The sequence below is a fragment of the Saccopteryx bilineata genome, chromosome 3 (genome assembly GCF_036850765.1).
Source record: "Saccopteryx bilineata isolate mSacBil1 chromosome 3, mSacBil1_pri_phased_curated, whole genome shotgun sequence".
NCBI lineage: Eukaryota > Metazoa > Chordata > Mammalia > Chiroptera > Emballonuridae > Saccopteryx > Saccopteryx bilineata.
The window spans coordinates 23530188-23544816 of NC_089492.1; the positions used below are offsets into that span (position 1 = coordinate 23530188).

Below are 14629 nucleotides of genomic sequence, written 5' to 3' on the forward strand. Positions count from 1 at the left end.
TAAGTAAAATTTGTAAATGAGGAACCTATTGCTTCCAGGACCTAAAAAATCATTAGGCTTATGTAACATGTGATTCTAGGAGGGTCAACAGTTGCTCTTGACAATGCCAGGGACAGGGGTAGTCAACCTTTTTATACCTACCACCCACTTTTGTATCTCTGTTAGTAGTAAAATTTTCTAACCACCCACTGGTTCCACAGAAATGGTGGTTTATAAAGTAAGTAAGTAACTTTACTTTATAAAATTTATAAAGCAGAGTTACAGCAAGTTAAAGCATATAATAATAATCACTTACCAAGTGCTTTATGTCGGATTTTCACTGTTTGGCAGAATAAATCTTTATAAAACAACTTACTATAGTTTAATCTATCTCTTTATTTATACTTTGGTTGCTCCGCTACTGCCCACCATGAAAGCTGGAATGCCCATTAGTGGGCGGTAGGGACCAGGTTGACTACCTCTGAGTTAGAGCAACCCTTGGCTAACCTAGTGACTCTCAGAAATGTAACTGACAATCCAGACTTTGTTCTATGTGTGGGGTGATGAACCATGTTTTTTCCTTTTTTTTTTTTTCTTTTAAATTCTTTGTGGGTATTTGTATATCCTGAATAAGTGTCTCAAGTGAATCTCCTATGGTTAAGAGGCTGTTGAAATAAGCACTTAATAGACATAGCAGTCAAATCTATAACATAATAGCAAAACATTTTCCAGTTGTTGATGGGATCAGTAACAAGTACCGTATTTCCTCATATATAAGACACACCTTAATTTTGGGGCCTGAAATTTGAAAAAAAATGCATGACATAAAGTTATTGAACTCAAGTTTTATTCATCATATAATTCATACAACTGCTCATCACTGTCAAAACTCCCATCCATTAGCTTGTCCTCATCTGTGTCTGATGACAAATCGCTGTCTTCAACAATGAGCACAATAACAAGTGTGAAAAAGTGGGAAATGCAAGTAAAAAAAACTACAACCACTGTATAAGACGCACCCAGTTTTTAGACCCCAAATTTTTCAAAAAAAAGGTGGGTCTTATACATGGGGAAATATGGTAACATTTCTGGTCCTGTTTCAGCACCAAATGCAGCCAAATCTCATCTTCTGGTAGCTCTTTACCTCACCTTAGGCAGTTTCCTCACAGGCAGCCAGTATTCTGCTGAACACAGGAGTTGTCTCCCTGGATGTCCAGAGATGTCTTTCTGTGCATGTCCTCTCTGGTACTGTCTCACGAACTCCATTTTATTTTCTTCTGACTCTGATACAATACATCGTTTCAATTCATGGAGTTAGCTGGGCTCTGTATGGGTTCCTCCTCCCTCTGCTACAGCCTGGAAACTCTCTTAAAGCAGTAAGATATGGCCATTTTACGACTCATCTCATTTGTTTCCTGTCACTCAAGGGTCACTATGCTTTGCTGCCTTTAGAAACCTGTTTTTTTTTTTAATTTCATTGTTATTTTTTATTTGTTTAATATTGTATTATTTTGTTGCTGTTGTTTCAAATAGAGAATAGAGTTTTCTCTATTTCTCCATCGAGAAGGAAATAAGTTCTTCTATTTGAGTTCCAAATGTCTCAATCTTGCAAGACTGAACAGTTTTACAATGAACAAATTGGCTTTGCTGTTTACATACCACAAACTCACTCATCTGAGGCTTAAAATTTGTACTTCTACTTTATAAGTATCAGCTGAGATGACACACATTTGGCAACAGCCTTTTCAGGACACTCTTTTCTCATATACCTTTCAGCTAATAACGATCTCTTTATACCATATAACTCTTCTAGCAATTACCTATATGCTAACCCATAAAGTTCACAGGGCATTGCTAGCCAGATCTGTTTGTCTCAATGACTTCCTAGGGTGGCACACAGCATGTAACACTTAAGGGTGACTCAGTAGGTAGTTGTTGACTGACTCAAATATCTCATATAAATTTTAATTTATCTTTAGTATCTGTGACTTAAAATTTCACTCAATTTTAAAGTACTTGCAGAGGAGTTTGTAAATTTATAGATAGCAAACCACTTAGTTTTAATAGTATATTCTTAAAATAGACTTATTGAAAAGACGGAAATAGTATATTCTGTGTAAAAGAAATCTTTTGAGTAACATATCTTTTCTTCACAATATGAAAAATGGTTTTATTTAATCACGCATATAAATACTAAAGTATTTTATTTAATATATTTTCCAATTTTAGTAAAGATAAATGAATAAAAATATCCCAATTCTTGGCATAAAATTACATTATTTTAAAAATTAAATCATATTTATTTTTCATTAGGAATTTTAAGTCATGTTAAAAATCACTCACTGTAAGAAAAATTGCGTACAGGCCTGGCTGGTTGTCTCAGTGGATAGAGCATCAGCCTGGCAGGCATATATCCTGAATTTGATTCCCAGTCAGGGCACACATGAGAAAGGACCATCTGCTTCTCCCCCCTTCCTCTCCACTTTCTCTCTCTCTTACCCTAGTGCAGCCAGTGGCTCAATTGGCTTGTATCTCAGCCCCCGGGTGTTAAGGATAGCTCAGTTAATTCGAACGGTGGCCCCAGACGAGGGTTGCCTATTTCCCCTCCTCTCACTTAAAAATAAATGACAACATATGAAAATATAAAGGAAGTGGGGGATTTTTTGGTCAATTCTCCAAGGACAACTATTGTGCTGAGTAATGTGTTTCAAGAATTAGCTTTTAAATGATGAATGTTATTAAACTAAAAACTGAAAATGTGTTACAGTTGACTTCATAGGTAAAAAAAAAAAAGTGCAAACACCCTAGGAGCCACCTAAACCAAAAGCAAATACAAAATGATCACCAGAAAGAGAGCACAGAGTGAAGTTTTGGTGGCAATTAAAATAGACTAAACTACTGTAGTTAAAGATTCTAATATACTGATAATGCTTATACGTGGTGATCAATTTGAATTAGAACTCTGAAACCAATTTGTTTCAGAGTCCTTCTCATTAATTTGAAGAGGAAGTTAATTTAAACATATGATTGATAGAATCATTACTGACTCACATGTGTTGATAAGGAAACTGAGACACTAAATAATTTAATTGTCTTACTGATTTTTGGCAGAGCTCACTGCTAAAATAAATGGATGAACTTAAACATTTAGTGTTATTACATAGAGGGAAGGTTAAATTCAAATTTAAAAAATTTAAATAGATTTTTATTTAATTTTACTGCCTTTTCTACGCACTATTTTTTTTTCTGTTTCTCTATCGAGGGACCTAATATGAATTTGAAATGAATTAATTTAATTATAAAAAATTTAAAGTAACCTAAACTAAATTTCCAAACCAAAGCCCTGATAGCAGTTTTTTTTTTTTTTTTTTTTTTCATTTTTTCTGAAGCTGGAAATGGGGAGAGACAGTCAGACAGACTCTCGCATGCGCCCGACCGGGATCCACCCGGCACGCCCACCAGGGGCGACGCTCTGCCCACCAGGGGGCGATAATCTGCCCATCCTGGGCGTCGCCATGTTGCGACCAGAGCCACTCTAGCGCCTGGGGCAGAGGCCACAGAGCCATCCCAGCACCCGGGCCATCTTTGTTCCAATGGAGCCTTGGCTGCGGGAGGGGAAGAGAGAGACAGAGAGGAAAGCGCGGCGGAGGGGTGGAGAAGCAAATGGGCGCTTCTCCTGTGTGCCCTGGCCGGGAATCGAACCCGGGTCCTCCACACGCTAGGCCGACGCTCTACCGCTGAGCCAACCGGCCAGGGCCCTGATAGCAGTTTTTGAAATCCTACTGAAAACAAACCTTTTTTGTTTTTTTTTCATTGAAATTGTAACCGATTTTAATCATAAAGAATAATATCTGTGTTTACCACTTGTTAGAATTTGTGCTAACTACTTTACATATATTCTTTTCTTTATTCTAATAACAAATCTGTGAAGTATATATTATTATCTTTTCTACTTCACACTGAAAGAAATGTATCTTACAGAGAAGACAGAACTTTCCTCCCCGTGGTAGCACAGCTAGTACCTGTAGGCTCTGAAGTTTGGAACCCAAGTCTGTTTGACTCAAGATACAATGTTCTCAAGTTCATTTGATTTTCTTCTTTTGTATTTCCCCCTTTTTGTTTCCTGTCAATACTACAGGGGTCAAGTATATCTGATATGATATAAATATAAGCCATTGCTTATTATGCATATGGAACTGTTTTATTAAATTAGAATTTATTCCTCTATTTTTTTTCAAATCTCTCTGTATTTACCAATTTGAGTTATGCAGTGTTATATAATTTCTTATTGAGCTGACCACTTGTAATATTTGTTTTTGTTTAACAGTACTTTCTGCTTAAAATATGCTCTCTATGTCTTTAGTAGTTTTGTTGCCTGTCTCAAGATGAATGCCCAAACACATATTGCAAATATATAAATTAATAATAAATATAAAAATCTTGCAAGAGATGAAATATTTTAATATAATGAGTCAAAGAAAATAAACTGAATACTGTTGAATCACATATATATTCATTAGCAAGCAGTGAAGCCTGTTGGAATTAAGACAATATCATTGGAAAAACAAAAAAAAGTAACAAGATTGATGATATGATAGATGTTTCAATATAAGGGTGATTTGACTATAAGATAATTGAGACCTTTGAAGCAATTAATAAAGCCCTTGAAATATAGCTGAATAAATTACAACTTACAATGGCATGATGGAAGTAAAATATAAATAATTAAATTCTCTTTGGATTTTCCAATTTTTAAATGATTAAATTGTCCTGGCTGGTTGGCTCAGTGGTGGAGCATCAGCCTGGTGTGTGGATGCCCCAGGTTTGATTCCTAGTCAGGGCACACAGGAGAAGCACCCATCTGCTTCTCCACCCCTCCCCCTCTGCTTCTCTCTATCTTTCTCTCTTCCCCTCCCACAGCCAAAGCTGCATTGGAGCAAAGTTGGCTTGGGCGCTGGGGATAGCTCCATGGCTTCTACCTCAGGCACTAAAATGGCTACAGTTGCAACAGAGCAACACCCCAGATGGACAGGTCATCGCCCCAAGTGGACATGCCTGGTGGATCCTGGTTAGGAGCATGCGGGAGTCTCTCTGCCTCTCTGCTTCTCACTTTAGGAAAAATAAATAAAAAGATTACATTTTGACCACTTGCAATGTTTTCCTGGGCTAGTTGTCCATAGGCAATTATTTCTTCCTGTGCAGTGAAAATCAGAGGAGTGATCCAATTTTTTAGAATATAATTTTATTTTTTTACTTACAGCAATATATTTTTTAATCTATAAAAAGTTAAAATGAAAGAGAGACCTGTGGGTTTATAATATAATTGGACTACTTATAGATTCAGTTAATAAAAAATCATTTACACAGAACTTACTATCTTTGGGCACTATGTCAAGAACTGAGAATAAAGAGTTTGTTCTTATTTTATAAGCCAGTGAAGTAACTTTCGGATTCCAAGCGTTTTTGTCCATTGAGAAATCCCCACCAGGGTGATTTGAAAATATACTTTTCTCCTGACCTATGTTGGCATAGTGGATAAAGTGTCCACCTGGAACGCTGAGGTCACCGGTTCAAAACCCTGGGCTTGCCCCGTCAGGGCACATATGGGAATTGATGCTTCCTGCTCTCCCTGCTGCCCTTCCCTCTCTCTCTCTCCACTCACCTCTCTAAAATGAATAAATAAAGGAAAAAAATAGAAAATATACTTTTTATTTGCTTGAGTGTCCAGCAGCAACACACACACACACACACACACACACACACCACCATCACCTATCACTCACACACACACACACATAATCATACACACACTCCCTTCCTTTAAAAAAAAAAAAGTCCCATGTGTCATCTGTGATTTGCCTTGCCCAATTTAATAATGTTTTGAAACTATTTTTAGAAGAAACGTTATTTAATAATAATGGTAAGTGCCCCAAAGTCCCCCTTCATGTCTTCCACAGTGGAGATGTTGGAAAAGGGTAAAGTTTTTCTCACATAAATTATACCTGGTAATATTCAATCAGCTTCAGATTATAAATGAGTTTAAAAAATGTCCATTCATTTGATCTTTCTCTAAAGTTATGACTCACAAACAGGAAATCTTCCCTCTTCTTTACATCTATCTTTCTGCAACCCCAAACAGGTCCTTATTAAACCCACTGCCCGTTCTAGAGTGGGAAGCTTCCCCCAAACATTCTCACGGGTGGGTAAAAGAATGCATCACGACATCAAAGTCATGCATTAACTATCACGCGTGCTTGGCAGAGTCATTATAAATATATATAAAAAACATTCCCAGAAGTAAATCAAACTGGAAAGAAAAGACATTTGCCAAAATGCCAGGAAGATTATACCAGTACCCTAATTATAGAAGTCGGTTAAGTTCTTTTCTGTGATGTTCTAACTAAAAGAAAATACTTAAAGCTAAGCACGGGTAAATACTCATTCATAAATAGATTTTGTTGTTATTTCCTTTGTGGTTGTTATTGTTTTCTGATTTTTTTTTTTGGTTTGTTTTGTCATTGCCAAAATCCCCCCAGTGTATAAGCAGTGCAGGATCCTTACCTTGATGTCAACAGGCAGCCACCCCGGCACCTAGCACACACATTTCAGATCATGTTTGGGGAACAAAAAACAATGTGCACCAGGACAGTTTGTCAAAGGATTAAGGACTGGCTTTCAGGTCTAAGAAGAGATACATTCATTTATTTCTTGGATTTTTTTTTTTTTTTATCTACCAGAACTTCTTCCAAAATGATTAATACCCAGCATCTGGAAGGTCTTGTCCTATGGTTCAGGACAGCATACTTTCTCAGATCCAGTGATTAATGAATCTGAGGTTTTTGTTCTCAATGATCAGGACAGAAATGGTCCTCTCCTCACCGGGTGTTACCAATGTGAGAATTCTCAAAGCGTTTTGTTTGTAGGTTGTTGTGTTTTTGTAAAAGATAGGTCAGAGAGATGGAGCTAGTCTCACACCAGAGAAATCTGGAGGATATCCCAGCATGAAACTGAGTGAAGTGAGGCTGAAAGTTATCTAAAGGAGACAGAGCTATTGTTAAATGCTGTGGTTCTTAAACAGGGATAGCATTGCTTCCCTGGGGACATTTCATAATGTCTGGGGATATTTTTGGCTGTCACAGTGCAAGTGAGTGTGTTATTAGTATTTAGCAAGTAGAGGTCAGTGCTAAACAACTTCAGTGCATAAAGCAGCACAATCAAGAATTAATTGGTCCCAAATGTCAATAGTGCCAAAGTTAAGGTAAAGAAAATCTCCTTAACTGAGATCTAAAAAGGAAACTAACTTTTGAATTGAGAGATCATGTAAAATCAGAAGTGTTATCAGAGAAATGTTTGGATCACCTTTCTGGAACTTCCTTCTGCTTTAGTTGAATTTTATTCTGGGTTTGAAATCTGGCAAAGCAAATACATAAAGATGCCTGAACAAGCATGTATATTGATACATTGTTTCTAATAGGAAAACAATGGGACAGTTCAAACATCAGTCCTTAAGGGTTTTTAGTTTTATGAATTATATTGTATGTATATGCGTATAAGAGAATATCAGGTCATTAAAAATGTTACCTGGATCTATGTATATATACATGCAAAAATATCCATTAGATATTGAGTAAAAAAATGAATTCTATTATAAAAGTTCAGGTGGTGTGATTCCATTTTATTTAAAAGTACATATTTATATTGTTCATTTAAGAGGTTAAAGTTTCAAAGTAGCATAGGCTAAAACCTCCACAATTACGTTTATTTTTAGCATGAGGGTTATCTACTTCAATTTATCATAAGTAATGTCAGTTGGGCATCAATTACATGATAGAAGCTCATGAGAATATCTCATTAAAAAATCAAACCTTTAAATGATATATGTGTTTTTGCAAATTTGTGCTATTTAATCATTCCTTACACACTCAGTTACTGATTTATTCTTTAAACAAGTATTTTATCTTTAATGAAGTACTAGACTAATGTCTGAGAATGCAACAGTGTAAAAAAGAGACAAAATATCTATGGAATTTGTTGGTGTGTTGGCGTGTTTGTATGCATGCGCACAATTATGTGTATATGTAAGTTGTGTCTTTAGGGAATTTGGTGACTTTGGAAAAGGTTTTCTTGCAATAAAATACAGCACTTCATTGTCATGCACTGATGTCTCTGAATTTTAAGGTAAACTCTTAAAGAGTTAAGCTGTAAAGTTTTGCTCAGAAAGACCAAAAACCTCTTTTCGTTGCTGAAAACAAGCTGGTGGTAAACGAATCGACTGGTGGAGCAGGTGTTGTTTACAAAGACCGTTGCTATTGGAAACTGCCTCTTTGACTGGCCTTTGCTTCATCAGAAAGTCACCAAACAAATCCTTCTGAAGCTGTTGTCAGGCGTTCCATTCATGACGCTACCACGCGATGCAGAACTCTTTCCCGGTGCCCCTGTAGAATGACCCCTCTGTCTGCTCCTTGTGCGTGCTTCGCGGCTCCTGTGCCTTTCCAGCCAGCTAGCTGTTCTTTCTTGCCAGGATCCTAATTCAGCCTGTAAAGTGCTGGCCACAAAGTAGCAATTTGTGAGTCCTCTCCTAAATTTTCCTCTTCTTATTTTGAATCTAGGTTAAAAAAATATATAAAATAGCATGGGGTAAAATAAAAGAAAATAAATCAAAGGCTATATTCACTTTTACAAATTTTAAAACTGCAAAAAAATGATATTTTTGGTAAATAAACAGGATTTGATTTCCTATCCAACTCAGTTATATAATTTTTAAAGACCTGTTCTTCATCAATAATTTAAAAAGTAGAAATCATTTTATATGCAAAATTCTTATTTGGAGTCTGATAAAAAAAAATATTCCAAGAGTGTGATTTCAGCAAATTGACTCTGAGTATTAGCGGGTGGAGTGCCAGGAATATTGTTCTTTAATTTCATTGCCATTATTCATGGTCCTAAAACTTCTTAGACTCGACATCTTAGAGTAATATGAAAGAAGTGTTGAGATTTTTATTTTTAATAATAAGTTATTAAATGCAATGTAATTGAAGTGCTGTTCAGGTCTTCTGTGACTGAATCTATCTCTAGTTTTTAACCATAGACCTCCATGTTTTGGGGAAGGATTACTTAAAAATAAAAGTAAAAGAATATAACCCAGATTCACCAGGTATAATTATTTGTCCTTTTATGAACAACAAGATTTAAAAGGCAAAAAGATACTAAAAGGCAAGTATGCCACATGCTTTTTATCTCCAGAAAAAAGTGTAACCTGCTTTTTCCTTTTGTTCTCTTAAGAGCAAGAAAGCTTTTAGCCAATTAACTGCCCAAATCCTGGTTAAATCATTAACTCAAAACAGCACGAGCTTTAGTGGCTTATATATAAGTTCTCTTATGCGTTATTCTTAAATGTCATATTAGGATTAGTTTTTTTTTTACATACTATTTTAAGTCTTTTGAAAATTTTGGGGTGTGGCCTCTTAAAACAACATATGTAGTCAGAGCCAGCTTTCTGGATTAGTGCAGTTAATGGAAACTCAAAGGGTCTTGCACTTAGGATAGGGCTGTGATTGCTATTCAATATTTTCACTAATTTTATCTTTAAATATGTGTTTTGTAACTGAAATCCACTGGGACAGTGGAGCATGTGATGGGGCTCTGGAGCCTTTGCTCCTGTGCAGTCAGCCTAGGATGGGTCTTAGGCCTTTTGCTCCACCACCTGGTACCCCTGTCCCAGCTTGTGGTCCGCATTCCCAGCCTGCTTTGGGGCCCCTGATGTTATGACACACCTGTTTCAGCCCCTCATCTGTTTAGAGAAGCTTGCATTGCATCTTTATTCTCCACCCTGTTTGAGGGGCTGGTGCAAGCACGGGGCAAGCCGTAGTTTGGTGTATTCATAGTCTTGGTAGCATCTATCTGTTCTCTGGGCTGGCCTCGCCAAGGCATATTTAGCAGGAGTTTGACAGGAGCTGTGCCAGAAGCCCTTCACTCAAACCCAATCCAGAGAGCAAGGATTCCACAGTAGAGGTTGCTGTTTTTCTGGGTTATTTTTTCACTTGGGTTGGCAAGGAGTTGGTAGAAATAGAAAATTGACCTCACTATTCCTAGCTATAGCATTTTTAATTTTTCGCTGAGCCTCACAGATTGTGTATCCATCCTGTATGTGATATAAATTCACATTTTAGAGTTTATTCATTCTTTTATTTATTCAATAAATATTATTCTTTTATGCTTAGCATTGTTTAAATTAAAAACTACTATAATATCGAGTTCAGTAACATTGTGCAGAAAATGTTCTCTCAGTCTGGCAAGCCTAATAAATTATAGACTTCAATGGCCATATATAAAAATACAGATTTTAAATATTATGCAAGAAATATTGATTGGATAGGAGGGCTTTCTCATGATCACTTAATGCATGTTTAAAAAGGTAACCACTTGATCCTGGACAGTTGGCTTAGTGGACCCAGCATATAGATGTCCCGGGTTCGATTACTGTTCAAGGCACACAAGAGAAGTGACCATCTTCTTCTCTTCCCTTCCTTTCCCCTTTCTCTCCCTTTTCACCTCCTGCAGCTAGTGGCTGGATCGGTTCAAGTGTCACCTCGGGTGCTGAGGATGGCTCCATTGATGCAAGCGTGTCAGCCTCAGATGATAAAAATAGCTCGGTTGATTTGAGCATCAGTCTTACACAGGGATGCTGGATAGATCCTGGTCAGGGTGCATGAGAGAGTCTGTCTCACTATCTCCCCTCTTCTAACTTAAAAAAAAAAGTTACTGCATCAGTTTCCTACAGTATATCAAACTAGACTTTTCAAAGTCTAAATGCCAATTTCTGACCGATATGTGTAAAATCTGTAATATACATACCTGATCACAATCATGAACTGCTAGTCTATGCTTTAAATATGGTATGTTTTATGATTTAAAATGAACACAGTAACTAATTTTCCCTAGTTATGTATTAAGTATGCCATATGCTTATACTTCTTCTCTGTTAAATATATGCCACATTAACCATCTGCTTCTCTAACCCAATATTGATAGTCATCAGTTGTGGAGACCCAGGCATACCAGCCAATGGACTGAGATATGGAAATGATTATGTGGTTGGACAGAATGTTTCATACATGTGCCAGCCGGGCTATACGATGGAATTGAATGGTTCCAGAGTCAGGACTTGTACCACTAATGGCACTTGGAGTGGATTAATGCCAACCTGTAGAGGTAATGATTTCCTAATTATTTACAAGTGATGACCACCCCTTTTTTTAGTGTTTATTGTTTCACTCTTTTGAAACTGAAAAATGACTTCAGTTTCCATCTTTAAGACAAATAGCTGATAATAATATATAGTATTAAAAAATACTTCAACAAAAACATTGAGGCTGGTTGAGGGAGCTGAAGGGATTGAGCAAAAGGGCTTTTAAAAAAAGAGAAAAACTCACGGACACGGACAACAATGTGGTGGTTGCCAGATGTAGGCGAAGGGAAAGAGGGTAAGGGGGAATAAATGAGGCTGGATGGAGATTTGACCTGGGAGGGCGTGAACACACAGTACAAGGTACAGGGTGTACATTGTAGAATTGTGCACCTGAAACCTGTATAATTTTGTTAACCAGTGTCACCCCTATAAATTCAATTAAAAAGGAAAAAGAAACAACAAAGTGACTTTAAGAAAAATTAGGTGATTATGCTTGTATAGAAGGATTTTGGGCACCAAGAATTAACCAATCAGATACAACGTTATTATGTGACATGACCAATAAGATGCAAATCTGTTATATGACCTATATATGATATATATATTTATAGTTCAAGACAGGATGTTCGCACCAGGCAGATATTATATGTTGGCTATTGTATTTTTTAATTTGATAATCTAAGAGAAAAGAGGTCAGTGCCCTTAACTAAATGGTCAGATATTGCATGTTTTAAAAATTCTTGCAGCACACTCATTGGAAATCACCCTTAGAACATTAATTTGATGATCCACTTTCAGTAGTTTTAGAAAAACTTTCAATCATTTGGGAACAGTCACTCTGAAGTATAAAACTGTAATTTTTTTAAAAGAAAAAGAGAAACTGTTAACTTGAAGAATGCAATCTAGAATTAATCTTTTAGTTAACAGAGGCATAGATTTGCTACCTTACACTATTTATTTTTCATTGGAAATATTTTCCTATTTTTTGCTGATTTTTCTAACTTTTTATGGATTAGTGTCAATGCATGTCAGGTGATTTATATTGTATAATAATACTATTGGCCCTGGCAGGTTGTCCTCAGTGGGTACAGCATCATCCCAGCATATGGATATCCTGGGTTTGATTCCTAGTCAGGACACAAGAAGCAACCATTTGCTTCTCTTCCCCTCCTATCCCTCTTCTCTCTTTCTTCCTGTCTTGCAGCCAGTGCCTTGATTGGTTCTAGCATCACTCCAGGTGCTGAGCATAGTGCAGTTGATTTGAGCATTGGCCCCAGAATAGAGGTGCCAGGTGGATCCTGGTCAGGTACATGCAGGCGTCTGTTTCTCTATCTCCCCTTCACTCAATGAAAGAAAGAAAGAAAGAAGAAAGAAAGAAAGAAAGAAAGAAAGAAAGAAAGAAAGAAAGAAAGAAAGAGAAAGAGAGAGAGAAAGAAAGAAAAGAAAAATAATACTATTGATTTTTTAATAATTGAAATTTCTCATTCAGATGTTTCTCTAAATATCTATTAATTGTTTAATATCTTCCTGACATCTAACAAAAAATGTAAATAAAAAATTAATTTTTATGTGTATTTTTCTTACTGATTTCAGTTGCTCAATCAGATCATTGTAAATAGTACCTAAAACATGTGAACAGATGTCTTATACTTTAGAAGTTATTTCAAACATAACTAATTGATCCTGATAATGACAATGTTATACAACTCTAAAAATTATTCACTTATGTTGCTAGTTGTCTGACTATAATATTTCTCAGGTTTAGATTTTGTAGTTGGTACCTTTTGTTTCCTTCTCCTCTGTCATTTTAATGCAACCTATCTTTGCTTGAGAAAAACTTAAAACTATTTTTAAATGAATGTTTAAAAATTTAATAATACATTTTAAAAATTCTACAATAACTTTTTTTTGTGTGTGTGTATTTTTCTGAAATGAGAAGCAGGGAGGCAGAGAGACAGACTCCCCCACTTGTGCCTGACCAGGATTCCACCTGGCATGCCCACCAGGGGGCGATGTTCTGCCCATCTGGGGGGGTTGCTCCATTGCAGCAGGAGCCATTCTAGCACCTGAGGCGGAGGCCATGGAACCATCTTCAGGGCCCGGGCCAACTTTGCTCCAATGGAGCCTTGGCTGTTGGAAGGGAAGAGACAGATAGAGAGAAAGGGGAGGAGAAGGGATGAAGAAGCAGATGGGCGCTTCTCCTATGTGCCTTGGCCAGGAATTGAACCCGGGACTTCCACACAATGGGCCAATGTTCTGCTGAGCCAACCGGCCAGAACTACAATAACTTTTAACTTCTGAATCTAAGTGATTAATAGAACCAGTTTGGATATCATAATGAGATACATGATTTGTGTTTTCAAAAATTTCAGAGAATTAATACCAAATTCCTTGTTACAATTTTGATACACTATGCCAAACGGCCCAGTTCTTCAGCCTGTCTAAAGGTCATTGGAAAATAATATAAAACCAATAATATATCAGTGACAGTACTAGATGGAAGATCACCTTCTGTTTGTCTTCTCTTAGAGGTTAGGCAGCTTGTTATTTTGTTGGAGAATCTCCAACAACCAGTAGCCATTATGTTCTCAAGAAATAGTCATACTCTAGAGAGATTAATTCCAGAGATGTTTCAGAAATACTACCAGGAGAATAAAACACGTCATACCATATTTTCCTCCAAAAGGTTAAATTAGCACATAGGCTACTCCTAATGATATTTATTTATTTTACAACCATGATAGATATTTCAACAGCTGTGTCTAACCACGTTTAATGTAATTGCAGCTGTTACCTGCCCAACTCCTCCCCAGATCTCTAATGGAAGGTTGGAAGGAACTAATTTTGACTGGGGTTTCAGTATTAGCTACATCTGTTCTCCGGGCTATGAATTGTCCTTTCCTGCTGTTCTGACCTGTGTAGGGAATGGCTCCTGGAGCGGGGAAGTACCACAGTGCTTACGTAAGTATAAATTCCATACTAAATGATATTTTCCTATTTTCACTCTCATGGAGCTACTTCACTGACATTACAGTTGTCACTTAAAATTTCCAAACTTTACCAGAATAAATATGAGACTGATAAACTCCTTCCAATGTGTAAAGTTTCATGAAAAATCATTGTTTACCAATGTAGCTACTTTTTATGTGATCCAACCATTATATTCCTTCTGCTCTAACTGAAGTTTAGGCTACAGTGCTTTCTTTGCAAACTTTTCTTAATTTTCAGAATTATTCCTCAAAATAGAGACCCTCTGAGATTAATCTGCCAGAAAATGATTCTTATTTAAGTCCAGTGTATCTTTGCTAAGTGCTCTAATTTAGCCTCAAATCTTTTTCTGTCATCCATTCATGCCACTTTCATATGTTCATTCAAATTGAGTTCTTATGATGGCACTTGCCGTGATAATGATTGTGATTATACATCTAAAAATACTAAGGTAAACATAGAGATGAGATTACT

General features: G+C 36.6%; 1 protein-coding gene across 3 annotated transcripts in view; it reads left to right on the forward strand.

Moving 5' to 3' along the window:
- The window catches only part of CSMD3 (CUB and Sushi multiple domains 3), a 1246722-nt gene that overhangs the window by 1192690 nt on the left and 39403 nt on the right, over positions 1 to 14629 (forward strand). For all 3 annotated transcript variants that reach the window (XM_066265798.1, XM_066265799.1, XM_066265800.1), the window contains 2 exons: positions 11011 to 11190; positions 13955 to 14128. In XM_066265798.1, coding sequence (XP_066121895.1) covers positions 11011 to 11190; positions 13955 to 14128 — 354 coding nt within the window. The remainder of the gene's footprint in view (positions 1 to 11010; positions 11191 to 13954; positions 14129 to 14629) is intronic.